The sequence below is a fragment of the Serinus canaria genome, chromosome 3 (genome assembly GCF_022539315.1).
Source record: "Serinus canaria isolate serCan28SL12 chromosome 3, serCan2020, whole genome shotgun sequence".
Classification (NCBI taxonomy): domain Eukaryota; kingdom Metazoa; phylum Chordata; class Aves; order Passeriformes; family Fringillidae; genus Serinus; species Serinus canaria.
In genome coordinates, this window is record NC_066316.1 from 59,947,138 (window position 1) to 59,970,559 (window position 23,422).

General features: G+C 36.1%; 1 protein-coding gene across 1 annotated transcript in view; it reads right to left on the reverse strand.

Annotated features, from left to right (window-relative positions):
* The window catches only part of LAMA2 (laminin subunit alpha 2), a 332,662-nt gene that overhangs the window by 246,324 nt on the left and 62,916 nt on the right, over positions 1–23,422 (reverse strand). The window contains exons 2-3 of the mRNA XM_018916714.3: positions 6,445–6,615; positions 2,196–2,308 (exon numbers count right to left, since the gene is read on the reverse strand). Coding sequence (XP_018772259.3) covers positions 2,196–2,308; positions 6,445–6,615 — 284 coding nt within the window. The remainder of the gene's footprint in view (positions 1–2,195; positions 2,309–6,444; positions 6,616–23,422) is intronic.

A 23,422-nucleotide genomic window follows, 5' to 3' on the forward strand; every position in this document is an offset into this window, starting at 1 on the left:
TTTACAGGCATGAATGGAGTTCCATTATTTTCTTGTGATAAAGATGAGACTTGTTACAAAGGCTAAAAAGTGGGAAAAAGCGAATGGTTAAGAGCAAATTATCAAAGATGCTCAGTACCAGATAGTTCCAGTTTTCAACTCATACTTTAATAATATATGGAGTAAAAATTTCAAGCATACTTTAATGAATTAGAAACCTAGCCTCCACTATAGATGAAAGCTCTTTGTGAGTATTAAGGCAAAACTCAACTGTTGAGAGAAAAAAAAGAAAAAATACTACATTTTTCCCAACTGGACTTATAATATTTGGGCTTGTTCTAACATTAAGTAAATGTTACTTCCTCTAGTTATTAGCTATTGCCAAACAGTATACATTATTTTTATATGGCTTCCCTGCACAACAAAGTAAAAAAAAAAAAAAAAAAAAAGTCACTGCCCTAAAAGGCCAAGCAGTACATAAATGAGGAAATTGTAATTATTTTTCTGATTTTTTCATGAAATTGAGATTGCTAAAAGCATTCCATGTACAATCATAATTACCAGTAATAACATAAGAACTAATGCATTCCTGCAATTTTCAGTCCATTACTTGTGGATTTGTCATTTGTTATTTCTATTGCACAAAAGGAAGTTAAGCATTTTTATACTTAAAGCAAGAATTCATCAACACAAACATAGCAATTACTGAATCTCCTAAAAGCCAAAGGTAAAGAATGGAATTTCTTTTAAGTGAGATCCCAGAGATATCTGGTGACCTTCACCATTCATAGTGACTCCTACACAAAACAAAAGCTGAAAGAGAAATTTCATATTCCACCAGTTACTTTAATAGTCTATAATGCTCTGACTATGAAATTCCTGGATAAGCAAAAACTCCTAATAATTCTCAAGACACAAACAACGCTTATCCCTTACTGAGCACTCCAAAAGCCATGCAAATTGCAGCAGACCTTTTAGTACATTTTGGGGAACAATACTTGCTCTGTTCCTGTATGGTGGTAAGTAAAATCACATGCATTCCTAACTAGATGGGCTACTCAGCTCATAAAGGGTGTGCCAGATAGCATTAGTGACACAGGGTCTTATCCCACCTCTCTGACATCCACAGCAAACTCAACACTGCTTCTATTCCAGCCAGCAACAAATGAATGGGCTGAAGAGAAGGTATCAGCTTTAGAGCTACAGAAGGACTGCCAAGTTTCCTTTGAACAGTTAGTAATAGGACATGGGAAAGAAACAGGGGCAGACTTGATCCTTGTCTCATTTTTAAAAAATAGTAACAAAAACCCCCAAACCCACGCCACACACAGTGCAGCATTCTCAGACCGCTGTCAGCTGGCACATGGAGAAGCCTTTTAAATACATTAGAACAACCCAAACTTTTTCTCCAGTATCCTCGCTGACCCTTTAGTTTCTAGCTTTTAATACATAGGAAAACTTAAAACTTTCAGAAATTCATAAATTTGCTAATTTCTGATAATAATCTAGATAATGAAATAGCAGGGGGAAAAAAAGGAGTTGTAAAGCCTAGTTTAGAAGACCTGACCTAAACAACCACACAACTAAAATTTCTAGGGTGATGGAAAACAGGATGGGAATTTACTTTTAATGCCCCAGAGCTACTTGGTTATTAACAGTTTATAAGCAACAAGAGGCACAATTCCTTGCTGTAAAAGCAAACCAGCAAATCACTCTGAAAATATAAAAGACATGTTAAAAAACCCCACAAGCCTCTTTAATGCACAGGATTCTACTCTCAAACTTCTGTAAAAGTTTTAGCTTTCCTGTTTGAAAGAGAAATGCACATTGAATACTTTTGCATATATAAGGCCAAAAAAGCAGATGTAGGTTTGTTTCTGCCATTAGCAATGAGGGGTCTAAAGCCAGAATGCTAATAACACTTCCAGGATTCAAAGGCTCTTCCAGGTATAAAAAATCTCTACCCTACAAGTACTTCAGTTTCACAGATAAAAGGTTCTTAAAACTGCATGACTTCCTAAAAATATATGATTTTTTTTTTTTGGCACATTATGTTACAATGAATGGGTCAGTCATACCCATATAAACAACAGGAAATTATAGGAGAAATGGGTCATGTCTTCATATAGTAAAGCAACATAGAGCAAAAATTAAGATAATCCAGGTGATCTATCATGCAAGAAAGCAAGCCCAGAAACAAACAAATAGATATCTACCTGTTGGAGGTCCAATGTTATGGTCACATAATGATACTCAATTCCATTCTGGATACTAGGGCTTTGCCACCAAGTGTTCTTGCCATCAATTGCATTTGCTATCGGGTGTCGTTCTGTTAGAACAGCAGAAACATATAAATAAATTTTAAAACTATTAGAAGATTTAATTATTTTTAGATCTGAAAACTAAATTTTAAGGAAATTACAGAACTAATAAGGCAGGATTCAAAAAGAAAAAAGAATAAATTAGTTTTTCTTGTACTCTTGGGTCACCAGTCATGCTTATTATTACTGGAAAACTGATCTAAAATTAGTTTTTTAATTTTGGTTATGATCACAAGGTCATTCAGAACATCTAATTGCAGAAGGCTCTCCTGATGCTACAGAAAATGCAGGAATTTAAATCAAATAAACACTTCCTGCACTCTTCCAAAGTTTCAAGTACTGCAAAGTCATCAAATGTTGCAACAGAAACAACAAATCAGAAACCTGAGATATGGTGTGCAAGAAAAGCAGAGATTGAAGTAATACTGATACTGGCATTTCTAAGACATTTCTAAGCATACCTGGAAATAATTTAGGGAATAATTCACAAATCATTACAGAGGAAATGATTCAGAAATCATTACAGAATAGATTCCTCAACTGGAAAATATTCTGACTCACATACATGCATATAAAGGTTTTTTTGGTTATAATCCATATCCAAGTCCAAGATGCATTATTTTTCATGTCTATATTTACTCTGCTGCAGTGTCCCAAATGAATCCTAAGTAAGAGGGATACAAATTTATCTACAGAATTGAATTTTTCCTGAATTTCAAGATCTTCTACATTATCCAAGTTTGCTTACTTAGTACTTTAATGTTATTAAACTGAGAAAAATCACACTCAATGTTTCCAGGTTATTTTTTGTGTTTCTTTCCTGTATGGAGAAAGAAACACAAAAAAATTTGTTATTTCTCCTGTATGGAGAATAACAAAATCAAATTTTTAAAAGGTACAAAGATCTATATTTTGAAGTCCCTACTTTCCCAGGGCGAGCCTGTACATTATGAGGAAAATAACCCAAAGGAAATTCATGTACAGTAAGTTTCTTCCATGCAAGTTTTGTTTGCAAGAACATGGAGAAAACCCTACTCCTCTTATTAAGGATGACTTTCTAAACTCTCGGGTTTCCCTGGTATAAAACTGGATTATGATTCATTATCAGCTGGGCCTAAAATTGCAGATAATTACTTTATGAACTGATTAATTTACTTATTATTTTAATTATTACTTAACCAGCGACACTGATAGTCTTTGTATCTCTGTTTTTTTGCTATATCAACCACCTGTGGAGGACAGGAGTCCTAGCTCATTAAGAGAAGCCAGAATGCCTGAACATATTTTAAGATACAATTAAAAGGCTTTGTAAGAGTGAGTGAAGGCATAAATCCTCAATATTGAAAATGCCAAAACTTTCACTTAAATATTAGTCAATGGTATTAGTGGGCAGCAACACTTGCAAGTTAGAATTCTGGTACTACAACTGATAAAGCTATGGGTTGTTTTATCTTTATATTGAAAAGCAAAGCAGACCCCATGTTTTACATGCAGTCAGGTCCCACAGCTCTGATAATTTTCTGAAATTTTGGCTTTAAATGAGTGGCAGCAAAAATCAGCTGTAAATCAAATTCAGTGATTTTTGGTGATTGTGACAGAAGTTGTTTAATTGGAAATTTTGATCTAAGTCTCTCCAGATGAAATTGATATAAAGGTAAATCATCTGAAGGAGGACTGGGAGATGAATCAACAATTAACTTTAATCACCATTATGAAAGTTTAATCATAATTAATTTGAAAATTTATTAATTGCTGGCATGTTTAGCTTATTTAAAAGAAAAGGGGGAAAATACAATATTTGTAAAAAGGACTGGATTGCAAATGCGGTTCAAGGACCAATCTTCCTGATGGATGGCAAGAGGGAGAACTTAAGAGAGCAAGCCCATCAAACTGTGCACTTTAATTTGGACTCACATGTGATTAGACAGGGAATTTGTGTTCATTTCCTACTACAGTAATTAAGGGGAGGCACTCCAGACTCACACATTCCAGGGGGATAATTTAAAGTCTGGTTATATTACATGGTTCTCCTATTAACAAACCATCTCTGTTTAAACAAGGCATTTCCCTTTGCCAAATGAACATATGAAGACCTTAAAATGAGATCTGATTGTCACAAAAGACCAGATATTATGAAGCTGGACTGACTCAGGTTTAGAAGAGAGTAGGAACAAGGGGAAACATAGATATAAATCATTCAGATGGGGTTTTTTATATATACACACATCCATGTCTGTGTGTATACACATATTTTAGCGTACACTGTCTGACATCATAGACAAGACATAGAAATATCTCTGGTTTAGGTTTGATTTTTGAAATAAGCAAGCTTCATATAGGAAAAACTTGGGTAATGGTCATATGTCTCTAAATTCCCATCTGTAAAATAGGAAAGTCTTTTGCACAGTCTCTCTGCCAGTCAGAATGCTTCCAAAAGCTGAATTCTTCTCTGAGTAAAACACACTGCTATAATGTAATTGGATGTGTCTACTGCTAAAGAATCATATGACCTTCCCTCAGAAGGTGGCATTTTCTGTGGTTAAAGAAGACATTGAAACTTGGAAAAAAATCTGGAAAAAAAATAGGTTGCAACTGTCTTCTGATAAATTGTCTACACTCTGACAATTACAAATAGATTCACAAATATAAGGTGAGGAGTAATTGAGCAGGAAAAGAAAGCATCTGAAGTTTGCAATGGACAACTAACTGTCCTCTCAGTGCTGTTTCACCATTAGCAATGGGAAAGATCAAAATAAAACATGTGAACAGGAGTATATGATTATTCTGAAGCAAACCTGGATCTCTGTGTAGAGCTAGTAAGAGCTCAGGTGAACTTTAACAGACATTAAAGCTCTAAAGAGAATTCAGAGAATTGCAATTCATGCAGTTAGAGTTCTAGAAGACAAAACCTATGAGGAGAATGAAAGAAAAGACAGCTTAAGTGTAAAAATTAGACAGAGCAATACCATCACACCTCAATTAATTAAAATACTTTTTTTAAAGAAAAGTGTAATAATAATCCATTCCTTGTATTGACTGAACTTAGGAAATAGGTAACACGAATTTCTGCAAGGAGATGCAGATTACCTATTAGCAAAACACTGTTTTGAGCAATGTAATGAGTAAGCCACACTAAAAAGTGTGGCCATGGGAGGAAGTTTCTAAGGAGAATCCAAACAAGCTTCTGTCTGGAAAGCTACAACCACAGATAGCTCATCCTGTCTAGAACTAGCAGACAGATTAAATGTCATCTATTGGGTTTTTTTTTATCCTGTGGTTTCAAGCACATGCTTAAATGCCATGAGGTACAAATGTATCTGAGCTAAGTTTTATTGGAACACAATTGGAAAAAATAATTGTCTTCATGCTTCTGTGTCTGTGCTGCTTCCAGTATTATATCTATTCCATTAAAAGCTGTCATAAATATCCCTACATCCTCTACCATCTACAGTGCCAATATACCCATGAAAATCTTAATAATGTTAAAACTGTTCATGTCTTTCACTCTGTGGTTACACGAAATAAAACTTGAATGACTTGATTAGGAAATTTTCTTAGTTCTAATTTTCCCAACTACCAGAAATAGGCATATCTGAAGTAGATGATGACAAATTCTTACTTGAAAACTGATTTTGCTTCCAGGCAATGTTTAAGAAAGCAGTGTTAGCAAAAAATCATTTTTAATATTAAAAACTAAGAATTGAACCAATCAGTGCTCCATTACTTTATCTTATTTTTTCTGGCTCAATGAAACTGAATTTACTGGAATTTCAGATATTGCTTAGATTGGCCATAATGTTCAAGTTCCACAAGTAGGTATGCAGGTAAAAGTCAATTATCTGTTTTTTATTCATGGTTAGTGTATATCAAAAGAAACAGCAACAGCTGTAGATGCTTAGTTTTTTTAAATCTGAATTAGGTGCTCTGCTTTTCAATACCTGAATCAGAAAGTTCTGTGGGAGGAGTACCCATTTCAGATACAGATTTTTAAGCATCTTTGGTAGTGATGGTTAACCTGATTTAAAGACAGATACACATCTCACAGTAATCAGGCTGGTGAACTACTGTTTTTTTTTTTCCTGAGTATCTACACCCTTTGGAAAAAAATCTTTTTAAAGGAACAAAATGAAAATGGCACACATACGATGTGGAACTCGGCTCCTTTGATCACAAATGCGGCACTGAGGGTTCCTTGCAGGCTGTCCAGGTACATGTTCAACAAGCTTGCAGTACATTTCTCGCCCCTTTTCGCCACAGGTAGCATTAGTTGTGATGAGAGCATTACTAGCCAGGTTCAGCACTGCAGGAAACAGTCCTGAAAATAAAATAAAATCATAAACAAAAGCAACAGAGGCAAAACCAAGGTGAATTTAGCAGAATAATCACAAATGAATGTAACACCTGTTACAACATTAAAGCAAAAGTCTTCATTTTCAACAGCTGTGGAAGTAAAAAAAAAACCAACTTTGATGTGTATCCAGAATTTAGACATCAGAACAAAGCCATTATATTGATGGGTTTCTCCCTGTTCTTCTAAAATTCAAATTGTTACCTTCTGGTTATATCATGAAAAACAGCAGGATGCCAAAGGAGAAAGTACAGAAACATACAAAGCATCATAAAATTTTATGTTTCACAATCAAACCTTGTGTTCCTATGAAATTGGCCGCTGCAACATTGTACACAAAGTACCTATGAAAACTCTTTATCATTCCTCTTTTCTGCTGATATCTCCATGGAAAAGCTTTTCCTCCACAGACTGCAGCACTTGCATTACACTGTATTACTGTTCTGCTTAGGACTCCATAGACACCCTTGTGATCAGAGCAGCTGGGTAATTCATCCAGCAACATGAATAGCATATGTCATGCTTCCCTTTCCTCAAGAAGAAAATACGACATCATATCTTTTATGGTAGTGCTGTTGCTATTTTTCCAGGTGCACATGCTGAGTGATGTATTATAATTCTCATTCAGCACAGCATTTAAGCATGTCTGAGTGCTCTGCTGAGCAAAGTTATATGTAGCAGTAAGCTATAAAGATTATAAAACATATGAAGAACATTCATAAAGGTGGGTAACTCTCCTTCCCACTAAGTACTGATGAAAACCTTCGAGCCGTAATAAAATTGATCCACAGAGACAAACTGATAGTATGTGTTAAACATATATATTACTACCCCTCTCATTAAATCAACCAGTTTTGTATCTTCAAAAGTAAATTTGCCATGGCTACAGGTTAAATCAAAAAAGCCTAACCCAAACCAACCAACCAACCAACCAAAAAAAAAAAAAATAGGCGGATGTATGGACTCTTGGGATCACTTTTAGATTCATTTTACGACAATTTCAAGTGGCCCAAAAGTCACTCTTTTGCAATTCAGCTTCCAACCCTATTATACTATTATAACCTTAAAAGAAGGTTTTAATAAAAACTGAATTGGTCATTATTGAACTCTGATTAAGCTCCCTTTATAACAGCATTTCTTTTTGTCCTCTTCAAATGGACAACACTCTTCAACTGACTCCTTTCCGTCCTTTAGCACCAGTCTCCTGCTTGTCTCTGCAATTAACCTGTGTGCCATTTAATTACCAAGCTTGGCTGGACATGGTACAGCTGTCCTTTGACACTGTCAGTTAGGGACTCTCACGGTCACTTTAAAACCATGTGTAAATACACTGCTTGAGCAAGAGAGCCAATTAGTTACTAGCCCGTCCAATTTGTGCAGTCAGTCAATACTTGAGATTTTATTGATCACATAGCTTGCTCCTTCTGTATAGATTAAAGCTTATTTTCATCACATTTTAAAATCTATACAGTTGTTCTTGTATTTTTATTCACTGCATTCAGCGGTGTTTTCTGCTTCTGTGATGGGGCCACATGGTAAAAATCTGTATAAGCATTAACACAGCAGATGAATTAATAGCTGTGGAACTTCCTATGTTGACTGACAGCTTCATTATTCTCTTTTTAGGCCGTACAAAGTTAATAGTCCAGAAGCCAGTAATCATTTAGTGTTAACAAAGAGTCTGGCATTTGGTTCAGAGTTAAGTATTTTAAGCCCTCAGAAGTGAACCTCATACAAAGGACAGAATGATCCTACATGCAAAGAATTGCAGTACATGGCATCAGGAGAATAAATTCTTCAAGAAAGAGCTGAAAGAGAGCAACCAAAAAGCCTCCAGAGTCACACAGCTATAAAAATATTACGTGTTACGTCTATCAAAAATCATACCATTATTCTAAGTTTTAACACAAACTTTAAATGTAAGATAAGTAAATAAATGAAGAGTACTTAAGAAACTCGTTTATTAGAACATAATTGCACCCTTGGGTCACCTCTTTAATGTGCAGAGCACCTCATAGTAAAGGCAACACAAGAGCCTTATCCATAACCAGTACAAACACAGGCAACAAAACAAGTGCTGAGTGTTTCACTGAAGAGCCCAGGTCAGGATGCCAGCACCTCCCTGAGGTGCTCCACACTGAATTCCCCACAGGCTTGGAGTGACAGAGAGCAGAAGATGCTCATTACAGCCAGCACTTCAGCTTTGTATTGATTAATTCCCCAACCCCAGGGTTGTAACAAGTAATAATTGACAACTACATATTTGAACTTTTGTTTTTTTCACAACAGAGGCATGACATCCTAGCAATACAGAAGATTAAACCATTTTCTTGACAATTTCAGCTAGGCCTTTTGAATATTAAATAAAAATGTGTATGTTTATTTTGCTAATATATCTGGTCACATTTTCTGAGATTCACAGGTTAAAAATTCATCTTCCAGTCATAAATCCACAGGAAAAAAGTCAAGAGAGCTCTACATAGCACAGTTACTTAATTTTTGCCTTGTTTTTCATTACAATAATCATACAAAAAAAAACTATTTAAAAACTGGTGTATCAGTTTAGCACATCTTCAATTCAATTTCCCAATAATTTTTAAAGTCTTTTTTTATCAACTCCACCTTGAATTCTATGGGCATCCTTCCATCAAACACTTCCAAAAATATGATCTGCTAAAATTATTACAAAGACTTTTTCTTTCTTTATTGCCAAATGACTTTTGTTAACGTTTGCTCCAGTGAAAAGACTGGATAAAATGCCTCTGAGCCACAAACACATCATCTCTATTTTGTGTAGCTCAAGTGCAAGCAGAAAAATTCTCCCTTCAGCTGCCAGCTATATCAGTATTTCCTCTCCTTTGTGTCACTGGCATAAATCATATTAGCAATAATTTCTATCTGTTAAAAAATAAGAAATTTTTTTTTTGAAATTGCATGAAGGAGACAGGGAGAAAAGACTGGCTTTTAATTAGGTAGTGGTTTTAGCAAATTGGGTTCAATTTCTGGTTTTCAAAGGACTACTGCTGTGTGAAGAGAAAGAGTATCAGATTCTCCCCTGTGAAATGGGCAGTCATCTTGCTGCTCAACACTTTGGTTTTAAGCATGGAACATATTCCATTAAGATTTCAGTGCATGGAAATGCAATAGAAAGTTTGTTTAGTGTTGGCAGGTGATTACACTAAACAAACTTCACAGAAATTCATCAAATTATTTAAAGTGGTGTACAATGCACAGGTAATCAAGCATGCTGCTCAAGTCACTGGAGAATTAATGATGATAGGTTTAGCATACATTTTCAACAGAAACAGTTCTAGAAAAAAAATTGTAAAAAGGAAAAGCAGCAAATCAGCAGGATTTTCTTGTCTGCAAACCCCTATGTACTCAAGTTTTACACTGTTCTAGTTAATTAGGTGTGGTATCAAGGTACTAACTACATTATCTCTTTTATAATGGGCCCTGGATCAAAACACATCTAGATACCTATCTTAAAGATACAAATAGGGACTACTTGGGATCTGTGGGATTTTTTTACAGATGCCTCAAAAGCCACCTTTATTAATACTAAAATTTTCTGGAGACACTGGCAAGCATGTCATGATTTAGTGAGTCCAACACATTTAGACTAATAAACAGACTTTCACAAGATTCTATAAAGGCCATTAAAGGAAGTAAGCCATCATAACACAAGAAGGAATGACCTCTCATGAGGTCAGAATCAAAAAATGGAGAATAGCAGTGGAAAACCATAGCAACCTGCTGAATCCTATTCTGTTCCAGCAGCAATATAAGAAACTTAGAAAAGAGGATAAAAATTAAGATGACTGTTTGTTGATTATAAAAATTATTCATGAAAATTAAAATAAGCATAGACCACAGAATGGTAGAAAAAATTCACAGAATGGTTTGTCTAGGCAATAAAATGGCATATGAAATCAAGGAATAGAAATTGATACACAGGGGGAAAATATGATTGCTTCTGCACTAGCAATTATCAGACCTGAAAGAATTATTATTGATATTTCAGTGTATTACTAGCTTGAGGAGTAGAAAAAAATGCCATTAAATTATTGCATAAATCCATCTGTACTGACAACTCAAACACTGTATGGTACCCCTTACCTCTCCTCTCCTAAAGGATATGGTAGAACTAAAAAAAAATGAGGTGTGACAAGCTGTATCACAGCTGTGGAACAAATTCTGAATGTGGATATGAATAGGCTACGAATTTTCTACCAGAAAACAAACAGATTGGGAGATGCATAAAATGACATAACTGTATACAAAATCATAAATGGCTTTAGTAAGAAAATCTTTGCAGTGAATATGCTAAGTTTAGTTATCCTTCTACCACAAATTGAAGGTGGTGAGTCAAATTATCAGACAGGAGTTTTCTACACTCACTGGGACATTTTTCCTGTTTATGAATGAAACTGCTTTTCAGCACGATAGCAGTTAAATTCTAGAAGAGATAGATAAGTTATATAATAAAATATTTTTATTCCAAAGGGAAAAATGGAAAAAAACCCCATTAGATTAATACACAGAACAAGGGTTCATCCAGAGCTGTTAAACATGAATGGCTTGTGTACAGTTGCCAGTTCAGAATATCCCTAAATCATTAGCTGATGCAGGGTTTTACCCTGGGAGACATCCCTGTACTCCTTCACATTTTCCCTCAACACTGCTGCTGATAGGTATCTGTAGTTTTTTTCTTACTAAAGCTGGCAGCACATACATCCCAACATCAAGGTTCATCCAAAATGAAAGAGAAATTACAGTCTTAATTTTGTGTGGTATTGCTAACGGAACCATAATGTTTTTGCCAATATTCAATTATTTCACCAGCCATGGTTCCCTATACTACTTCTCATTATTACCTTGCACCCAGAGAGATTTTCTCAATGGCTACTTGTTCTATGGAATAGATCTTGTTCTGTAGATCCTCTATAGAACATTCTTTTGAGTCTGGCCATTTCCTTGCAGTTTTCTGGAAAGCAGTATTACCTAATTAATTTTCTTATGCCTTCCTTATTTTCACCGCATTCAGGGAAATAACAGCCCAGCTTCACGTGCTTTCTTTTATCTACTTTTCATGAGTTCCCACCAACCTTCAGCTCCTATAAGCTTCATGAGTATCAGTGGAATAAAACCTACCAATCTGATGCCTGGCACCCTGCCTGTTTTGTCATGCCCTATTACCTACTCCCCTGCCAAACTAACAGATTTTCCACATGCTTTATTGCAATAGTGGAGATCAGCAGAGGCAGATGAGCTGCACAAGTAGCAGGTACAAGACATTTTCATAAAACCTGTCAGCTGCTGAATTCAGTCTCATTCTCACTCTCACTCCCTTCTGGAACAGCACTGTTTGATTGACCTTCAGAGCCCACTGAGTTGATTTCCCTAGCTGAGAGAGGATGGATGGATTCTAGAGGGAAATCAAAGATATTAACTGCATCTCCAGCTGCTGAATGGTGATTACAGGTTCATTATGAAGTGGGGAGAGTCACTGGGGTAACCTACTTTTAAAATGTGTCAAGAAGCAGCTACAGCAAAGGAGGGGTACAGGAAACAGGTATGAATGGAAACAAAATAATTACCTTGCACATTAGTGTTCCTACTGCTCACCAGTTCTGACACATCTTTCTTCCCTTCCCTTCATATAACTCATGGGAAATTGTAAATCCTGTTTCAATCACATCACCATCCCACACCTACAGAGCAATTGGTGGGGTAAGCCTCACTAGAATCATACTCCAGAACTCTAATGGAAGCACAAGCAAGGAACCAAGACCAAGATTATAATCTCTGCTAGACTTCTGCTACTGCAGAGGAAAGAGCAAACATCTTAAATGAGAAAGAAGGAATCACCATCGGTGGTTGACAGGAGATGGAAGACAGCAGCAGAGATGAAGGAAGGAACTCTCTGAGTGGGGTAGACTAGAAGAGAGAAGAAAATTGACAGAAAGACTACTGCAAAGATACTCATAGAGCCTGTAATCCTTCTTTTTTACAGATTATTGGAACACTGAAATTTGCATTCACTATTATTTAATGTCTATATTGTGGTTTGATTACACAGCAATAAGATCAGAATTTCATTTTACCGAGGGTAAAATTAATATAAATAATTATAGTGCCTGCACATACAAGCAAAATGGTAACATTAAAAAAAAATCAGTATTGATTTTAATAGCTTTTTTAATGTACTTCCAAGATAGAAGACAAACTTTGGTTTACCAACTCTGGGATTTCTTTGTGTCTTATTAAAGCATTAGAATAGAGAAAACGTTTTTTCTCTTTCAAAGAAAGCTCTGTTCAGACCTGCATATTCCTCTTCTCTCTTCTAAACAGACCAGTTTTTGGCACTGCATACTTCCTTCAATCTTCTCAAAATGTCTAGTCTCTTCAAAGAAGCAAATAAAACAGCCTGCCTAAATATGTCTAACTTTTCAAGCCAATCTTCCTAGTCTATAGAGCACTTTGAAATGTTCATGGAGTCAAGCAGAGCTGTTTGCCACTGAATTTGTACTAAAAAGACAAAAGAGAATATGTCAATTTCCGATGTTCTAAGAAGTGTCACTGGAAAAAGAGAGAGTTGTCTGCTGCAACGCAGAGCTATGCTAGGCTGTGGGAACACAGTGGGGAGAAAAAACTGGGACAAAACAAAACAAAATGCTGAAGCACTGAATTACTTCCAGCTGTGCACGACAGGGAGTAACTTAGTGCACTCTATCCACCATGTAGATGAATAATTTTATACAACTGGAAAATAAACCCAATTTGAAGAAATAGCTGTCCAGACACAACAGAGCATGCAGACTGAAAAAAACAAAAATTGACACCAGGATCATTTGTCCAGAGGAAAACAAAATGGAAAAAAAATGTTTCAGTACCCATTTATGTCAGTTGCCCCAAATCACTGTGCGTTACAGCACTGTTCAGCAGTCAGCCTTTTTCCTTCAAAGGAAGTGGAAAAGTAGTTTTTGATGTTTGGTGGTAGAGATGGCTTGCTTTTACTTGGAGGTGATTTTCTCTACTCTTTCTAAGTAACATTACATGCAGCTTCCTGCATATTTATTTTCTACACAAAAAACAGAGTATGAAACACTAACCTGAAGACGCCTGATAGCAAATTTAACTATACTCCTTATATAGTGAAAGAGGGCTTATCAATTATCTAGTAATATTACTTTGCCTCTCCACAGCTCACAGCATTGAAAATCTGTAGGGACTTTGCTTGTTTTAACAGCAAAACTGCAGTTTCAGAGATTGGAGACTGACTAAAAAAATTGCTACTGGCTTACCCCAATATTGTATTGCATTAAATATATAAGCATCCTCCTTGCTTTGGGATGAATTTCCTTTTTCCCCTAGACCTGTCACAAAAGGCTGTTTTGCAAAGGAGAACAGGAAAAACACAGATGAAGATGAAATCCCGTCTCCTTGATATCTGTGGCAGAACTCCCACTGAATCAAAAATCCAAAGCACAAAGACTTAATGGACATCTCATTTTCAAAGATATTTACATGCCCAGCCTGAGTCAGGTCACCCACTGATTTTCAAATGTATTCCATCTGTATTCTGACAAAAAATTTTGAAGGGCAAAATCCCAGTTGTACAAATTCCTTATCTGTAGAAAGGGTACACTATGCATGAAGAAGCAAGCAGCAATGCACTGTTTATAGTTATTTTCTTTTATTTTTTAATGACCACATGATCTTCATTAAAACCTTTGCAATGCTGTAGTGCGGTTCTGGGCAGCCAAGCAAGCCTAACAAGAAAAAGTAAAACGACCTCTGAGAGACAACAGTTTTCTGTAAACAGGAATTTTCCCAAATCACGTGTCTTCTGCTCTTAGATAGCACACACCAATTTACAACTTCCCCAAAATGCAGGACATGGCTAAAAATGTCCCTTTTTATTTCATCCCCACAAGTGAACACCAGGGTCTTGATATTAAGAAGACATACTCATGCACTTCTCTCATTTTCAAACAGAGAGCAAGACACAGACCTGTGTGATTTGTCTATCCCATCACTGAAGGAGAAAAGAAAAAAAAAAAAGCATGAAAAACTGAGAAAATTAAATCAGAATTTCTCAAAGGTAGGATAGAGCCTGGGAAAATCAGAGCTTCCAGATGCAATTTACCAATGAGACTTTTGTCTTGACAAATTTCTTGCTTTATGAATAAAGGCTCTGCTATGCATTGTCTCGGACACTAAAGAATATGAAGAATATGACTATTTTTGCAATAACCTCAAAATCAATGTCCATTGAAACCACACAGAAAAGTCAGAATTAGTTACTGCTCCCTTGAGTCTCCCACACTGTCAACTTAAACAGAAAGACTGAGATGTATACTGTGTTCTTGCACCAGAGGTAACAAAAGGCATGTTACGGGGGCTAATAAAAGTCATCCATCTATTCACTATCATCTAACTGACAAAAAAGATCCAAACTGAGTTTAACTTTATGAAACCAAAGAGCAAAGGGAAAAACTGATCTTACCATATGTAAGAGATTCTGTGCACTCACATTTACCCCGAGGATTCAGATTAAAATAGTTTGAAGTGTTTCAACTGATGAGCTTGAATAAACATGAAGTTCAATTTTCATTCTTTGAACTGATTTACTTCTCACTATTCTGCTGTAATGCTTTACAAATACATACTGATAAGGATTATAAATTTTCAACATATTCTGGTAAAAATGTGAAATTGCCAATTAGCAATTTCTATGCAGAGTTCTTAAGAACTGTCTTCAGAGGATTAGAGAATCACAGAGGCTGAAAGGGACCTCATATCTAGCCCAAACCCTGCTCAAGTGGAAGCGGGTGGCCCAGAACTGTGGGGCAGAGTTTTTAGTATCCCTAAGGATGCAGACTCCACAGCCCTTCTGGGCAATATATTCCATTGTTTGACTACAGCTACAGTTAAAAAATTGTTCTCTTCTGTTTAAAGGGAATTTCCTGTATACTGATTTGTGTCCACTGCCTATTGTCCTGCCACTGGATACCACTGAAAAAACATCTGGATGTCTTCTGTATCACCTCCTCACACTTAATGATACACATGCTGATAAAATCTCCTTGACACATCTCAAAACTAAGTGACCCCAGCCCTTTCAGCCTCTAATTTTAGACAGGCACCCCAATTCCTTAATCATCTTCCCAGCCATTTCCTGGACTTGTTCCAACATGTCCTTGTCTCTCTTGTATTGAGAAGCCCAGAACAGGATGCGGTTCTTCAGGTGTGCTCTCAATTACAGCTGAGCTGACAGGGAACAATCACCTCCCTCAATCTGCTGTGGACTCCCCATTTGTTTGGGGTTTTTTTGCCACATTGCTGGCTCATGCTCAGCTTGCCAACCGGGACACCCAGGTCCTCCTCTGCAAAGCTGTTTTCCAGCCATTTGGCCCCAGATTGTACTGGTGCGTCGGGCTCTCCTTCCCTGCATGCCGGACTTTGCACTTCCTTTTGCTAAGGCCAGTCTGTTTCTCCAGCCTGCCAAACGCCCTTCTGGCACAGCCTTCTGGCCATCAGACAATCTGTTCAATTCTGTATTGTCTGCAAACCTCCCAAGGGCACACTGCCCCATCATCCAGGTCAAGATGTGACACACCAGTATTGACTGTTAGTGCCTGCCTAGTGGTCACTAATGACCTGTCCCCAGGTGAACTTTGTGCCACTGGTACAACCATTCAGATCCACCCATTCAGTTTTTAATCTACCTTGTAGTCCACTTATCTGACCTGTATTTAATCAGCTTTTCTTTGAGGATGTTACTGAGACAGCATCAAAAGCCTTAATAAAGCTAAGGTAAATAACATCCACTCTTCTCCTTTCATCTACCAAGTCTGTTACCTCATCACAGAAGTCTATCAGGTTGGCTAATCACAAACTGTCCTCCAAAAATCTATGTGGTCCTAAAACCATCATTTCAGCTACATGTACCATTCATATTTACCGGTTTATGTGTATGTATTACTTAAACTCATGCTACACAATATCCTATTAAAATGAGAACTAATTTGCCCTTCTCAGATTATACTGTAAGGCCACATAACTTTGATCTGTTCAATTTCAATGCATGTAAAGCAGAATTAGCAAGATCAAGGCCTTCAGTGATTCAGTATCAAGGTAGAATGCAAAATGTATTTTTCATGTCTTAGACTCCCAGCTTTTCACAGAACAGAACAGGTTACCTATTTCATTTCCATACAGATATTCTGAGGCATGAATAAGCTGAATAACTGAGAAATCCTGCAAATAAAAAAAGAGCACAATAAATTGAAAAATTAAATTGTATATTTGTGTAGTAATACTACTACTATGCATAGAATCAATAAATGTCCAGTTACATATGAGAATATGAAAGAATATTGTGAACACTCTGTCAGTTTTACAGTATTCTTTTGTTCTAGTACATTGAAATAGTTCTTGTGTGTCCCCTAAATTTTTTTGCCAGAGACTTTGTTACAAAAGGGCTCCTAAGTACGTGTAAGAGCTATAGTACTGTATTCATATATTATATGTAAATTATATATGTATAAAATATACAGATATGAAAATACAATAGACAGTGCATCTGTAGCCACAGTAGTAAATTTTAAATTCTTCCTATTTTATAAAGAGAACAGAATATGTGCATGATTTCAATATACTTTAATATATATTTTGTGAGAAAAAATATTTATTAATATTATCTCCATTAGATAACTTCCCTGCCTTCCACGTATTTTGTCCCCTTACTTGAACTGTAACTGAATGAAAAATCAAATGAGGTCTGAGCAGATGGCTATCAGCAAACCAGTAACAACATACCATGGTTTAGAATTAGGCAGAAGATGTGCAACCTGGTATATAATTTCTGCTTATAACTGCCAAAGACATCTGGCTTAGAACATAAGCCAGCTTGAACATCCCTACACATACTTACTTTACCATTCATGAAAATTGAATTATATCAGTATCGCTTAATACTTCTCTGTTAAAGTTGTGCCTATCTGTATTAGTGGAAACCCTCCTCTTCTTCCTTATAAAAGTAGACTCAGAGCCATCACAGGTGTCACATCTTTCCATTCCATTAAAATCAGTCAGAACTGCATGCAGATGAATCCCTGCGCATTGCTCTAAAAATGCATGGGATGACACATCAAGGAAAGGAATTCTTCAGGTCTTCCAACAGGATTTTAACAAGTTTCAGTGGTACTACTGTCACTAATATGACATTTATTTGCATAACTAAAGGTTTTAGCAATGGACTCTCAGCTGGAAACAGTTTCTTTTTCAGAAGTATGAATCAAATGCACATCTCTTGGATTTTCCTCTGGCTGTTCTCACTGTTCAGAAAGCTAGCAAAATGCCCCTCTCCCACCACAGTTATCGTGTTCCCCGCATTTATGCATAGCAGCAACTTTTCATGCAGCTTTTTTTAATTCACAGAAGTTACTTTCAGTCATTCAGGCAAGAGACTGCTCCATTCATGGAGACCTTCAGCACTTTTTGATTCTGCAAGAAGTGTCCCCTGAAACACACAGTTCCACATTACACAATGAGACTTCTAGCAATAGTATTGACAAGACACAGCTGATTGGCATCCATACCAAAAAATACATTTGAAATGTTAAGGTCTTTGCAGACTTAGCAAGTCAATAGCACTCACAAACATATGTGGGATCATTTGCTGTAATATTTAAAACTAATTCTAAAACTGAAGTGTTCTCTGAATCAGTTGGCCTGGAAAAGAGGAGGAGAAAGAGAGGTCCAAAACCTCAAAGCTAGACAGGTTAATAGAGTGACAGGTTTAACTGCTTGTAATTGTATAAATTTACAACCACCAGAGCTGGATGATTAATGCTTCTACTAATGATTTCCAAGTAACAGTGATACACTTGATTATCCTTTCCAGGGAGTCCAGTTACTAAGACATAGAATTGAAGAGAGTTATTTCTTGATCTGTGAAAATCCAGAAAAAGGGAAGAATTTAGAATAGGCAGGAAACCTAATAGTGCAGAAAAGTAGGAATGAAATGGAGCCCTCCTTTTATGCAAAACTGGGGGGGGGGTTTGATATATGAGCTGGAGCAGATGGTAGAGCAGGAGAAGCTCCTTTTACAGACAAGGAGAACAAGGGGACAAACACAGACATTGTCAAGAGAGCCAAGGGTTAAAATCAGGAAGTTCCTGAAAGGAAGAAGTGAGATACGCTTTTATGAGGGAAAAGGATAAAAGAATACTCAGCAGATATATCTAAGCCCTAAATACAAAAGAAAGGGCGATCAAGAGACCACCAGTTTTGGTGCCCCTTCTGCTTTTGAAACCCACAACACCTGAAGAAGAAAAGCAGGAAGACAAGGAGAGGACTACACGACCCAAGAGTGGGGGCAGTGACACATGGAGATGCACTGTATTTCTCACATCAGGGCACAGAGTAAGAAAGGCAATAGGTGTTGTGGGAGCAGTAGAGCACAGAGGGATTTCAGGCTGAAAACAGAACATCAATAAGCACATTCAGCAGTGAGAGACAAGAAGTTGTGTAACAGTGAGAACTGTAAGAAACAAGTCAAAGGCTGCTCCCAAAGAGAGGAAAGATGATTGGAAACTTTTACACAATAAATTTGGGTGGGAACACATAACTCTGGTTACTAAGAATACAAAGACTGTAATCTTCTCCTTGCACCCTGGGGATAAAAAAAAAAAGCCTTATTTTATGAAGGACAAGAGAAGCCATCACCCCAATGTCAAAAAAAAAATTGCAGGATAGATGTGGTATCATTTCTACAGGCACAGTGGGAGAGACTGAGAATTTTCTTCAGAGTAATTTTCTGTAGAAAGGGTTTCCAACTGTGCAATGGCTACTGTGGAAACAGTAAAGAACAAAATGCCTGAAGCCACGTCTCTTCATTTGAATGTTTTAATTCTAAAGTTTTGTTTGCATTTTCTAATAAAGAAAGAATATTGATTCTTATGTATTATTTCTCTAACTAGTGCAGTTGTATCTACTAACACATCTCAGCTTTTGTTATCTACTAATAGTGTACCCTCTCCTTAAAATCCCATGACTCATTTTGAGTCTAAGAGAACTTCTTTTAAATTTCTATCATAAATCCTCTGACTGAAATTCCTAAAAAAAGTTCGCAATCAGTACCACGTCTCCTCATTCTTCTAAGATAAACTAATAATACAAGTACTGTCTTTGAACCTTCATGAAATCTAACAGTACACATAATTATTAATTAGACTCTACATTTTTGGGTGTCACATAAAGGAGCTGAAAAAAGATTCTGAAAATAATATACAAATTAATTCCCTCTGAAAGATTCATGTTTGAAATATTTTAAGTATGGGATACTTATCACAAAGATGGGACTATTAGAAGGTAATTAAAGGAGAGAAATAATAAGTATAGTTTTATTTTAATCTAAATTTTACATATTTCCCATGTTTTTATTACATAGGGAATCTTAAAAGTTGGGTTAGATGTGAAGTAGCCATTTTCAAGCAGTCTATGTCCTAACTGCAAGTACTGATCCTTATATCTACTTAGTGTCTTTCCATATAACTATTCTTTTAAAGGAGCAGGCAATTCCACTCAGCATTATGTGGCATAAAATATATTTTTTCTATTCCAAATATATTAACCATAACCTTGTCATCTTTGCAGTGCATTCAGGTGTTCCTAGACTAGGACTAAGGCAAAGCCACTTGAAATTTACTAGAGTTCTCAGGCAGCACACCAGCAGGAACCAGGGAGGCTTTGAATAACGCGAGAGAGAAGCACCATATTCTCTACCATTTAAAACTTAAAACATGCCTAAATGTGTCCTTATTGATAAGTTTTTATCCATTTGTTGAGAAAAATTAAATATGTAAGACAGTGGAGATCAGTTTAATATCCTGTGACAGGAAATTTTCTTTCATTAGAAACAGAGAAGCTATCCAGTTATTGGAAAGGTAACAGAAATACACATTTCAATTAATTCTTCATATTACAAAAGAACCCCTAGGGTCATCTTTAGCCAACTACTCAACTCAAATTAGAACTATTCACAAATATTCCTCACAGATTTCTACTCAACTGCACGCCCACCTCTCATACAATCAATATCTGAGAGACACAGCGCACATGGGTGGGTAGATGGGTTTTCTGTGGTAGTGGTTCTCTCTCTGTAAAATGATATTGCTGGTCTTTATCCTTTCTTAAATAATGATTCAATTGTACTGTCAATGCAGTTGAGACCAAATAAAAGTACCCCTGCTGTCATGTAGCACAATTCCATTTTCTGCTGATTCTTGTGGGATGCTCATACTTGATTCATCTTGCTCCAAGCCTTGACAAAAACATGCAATACGTTACAATTTTATCATCTTAGAGTTTTCCATTCTTTTAATCAATTGTATTTTAATCCTTCTTCCCTATTTTATATGGATTCTACTGACTATTTTTATCACACAGTTGCTCTCCAGCAAGCAATCGTACTGTACCATATGGGATTATAATCTCTATATACATGCTAGACTTGAGTTCTTGAGCTCTCATCTAAAAGAAACCTAATGGAGTAATCTGAAGGAAAAATAGTGTAGTTCCTGCAGAGTGACAAGTCTCCAAAGACAGTCCTGCAAGAACCTTAATCTCTCATTTAAGGGAGACGTGGTATTAAAAAACTGAGTCTATTTTTTTTTAAGTATGGCTCCCTCTCCTCAGGCGCCTCTATGAGATTTTATTTATAACATTCTCCTTGAAATGCACAAGGAAGGGCATTGGAATTCCCACTTTATATGCACATTCATGACACTGATTGTGTACAGTACAATTTATCTTTAATACTCTGATTTTAGATGATTGTTAAGCTGATGAGCCTACACATAAAGTAACTTCCAAAACAGTGTTACTAAAGAAGTTGACAACAGTACAAGTTCCTAGGAGTATATTTTGAAAATCTTTCCCACAGGGATTCCAATGGCCGAGGGCGGCTTCTCGCGATAGAATCACTCTGCAATTGGACGGGAAGTAAAACTGGAACAAATTCCTCTGGTATTTAGTCTCAAGCACCACTTCCCTAAGCTTTTGTCCAGTTCTTACCAGACTATATACCAACATGGGAATTCTTTTCCCCATTATAATTGCACCTTCTCTCTTTTTTAATGCTACAAACTACTATACCCTCAGTCTTTTGGTTCTATAAAATTACATATCTGAATGACCAGATGACTTGCCCATAGACAAGACATTAAAATAACACAGCCATAAAAATACAAAAAAAAAAGGCCAACCATTTATAAGAAGGAAAATTTTGGTAAGTAGAATTATTTATGAAAATGTGAATGTGTAATTATGAAGAGATATAAATAATGCATATGAACCAAAAATCCCTAAGATAAACCTCTGATCTGCCAATACCTAGAGAAAGAGGCTCTGAAGTTAGGGAAGCTGAGGGGTGTTCCTTCAGGTCAAAAAGATCCATTGGTTTTAATTGGAAGAACTCATAACCACCTGATGTCGATAACACAAGGTACTGGCAATGTAGCAGCAAAAACTTCACATATGGTTTTCTTACACAATTTCCATGTTATTGTTTTATTCATTTCCATTTTTACTATAAGCCTACTTTTAAGAGCAAAACATTTTTTTCCCATTAGAGCATTGTGCTTGTAAACAAAGACAAAACCAAAATCCATTATTTTCTTTCATGTGGCTCTCCGTAAAGGATGGGATTTGCTTCTCTCCATTTCTGTCACTTTTGTGAGGTTTAAGTTAAAAGAAATGGAAATAGCTTTTAAAAATTCTTCTGCCATGAAGTATACACATATGAATCAATCACAGTAATGTCTGGAAGGCAAAATATCAAAGTTCTGCTTCAAACTCTACCACTGATTTATTCTGAGACCCACATTAAACCTTTCTCCACATCTGTAAAACGGAGATAATATCTGCCCTGTTTTATAAAAGATATGGAAATTGTGTTGGAGGAGAAAAAAAATAAAATTAAATATATTTACATATGTACTTTTTTATCCTGAGGTTGCAACATCTAAATGTATATTTTATTATTTCTAATAAACAGGACAAAAAAGTACATTTTTTGGACATAGGAGATTAAGGGAGGTCAAAGGGCACTTTTCATTCTAGAAACACACAACTTACTTGGTTAGGGAAGAATAAACACACACATATATATACACACATAAGTAAATTAGGGTAGGCCACCCCAAGATACTTCTCATTAACCATTTATTTAAATATAATGTTCAAACATTAAAATCAATGTCTTTCCCCTTCTTTTAAACACAGGGAATTCTCTCTGTGTGTCTCAAGTATTAACACCAAAAAAAGTTAATACTGATTCTGGCTCCCTTTGTAAAGAAATTTTAAGATCTACAAAATAATTCATTACTTTAGAATTCTCTTGAAATCCCTTTGTGGGGAAATTCCCACTCCAGCAGTTATACAGTTCAATAGACACTTAGACATCATGGTGATGAGTGCAGGAAAAAAAAAAGACTAGAAAATTTCAGTAAATATTGTTCAATTAAGACAGCAACAAAAAATTAATAAAAACTGATCATTAATTTACTAAAATTAAATTAAGACAGCAATGAAAACCAATGTGAGGGTCTTGCATAGTTCTGCAATCTTTCACACTTCTTTCCTGTTAAGCACCAGGGACTAAGGTCTCTTTTCACCCATCACCACAGAACCAACTTAAATCTACATATATAGTTCCACAATCTATATTGATATGACAATACTCTGTGAGTGCTGGTGAAAG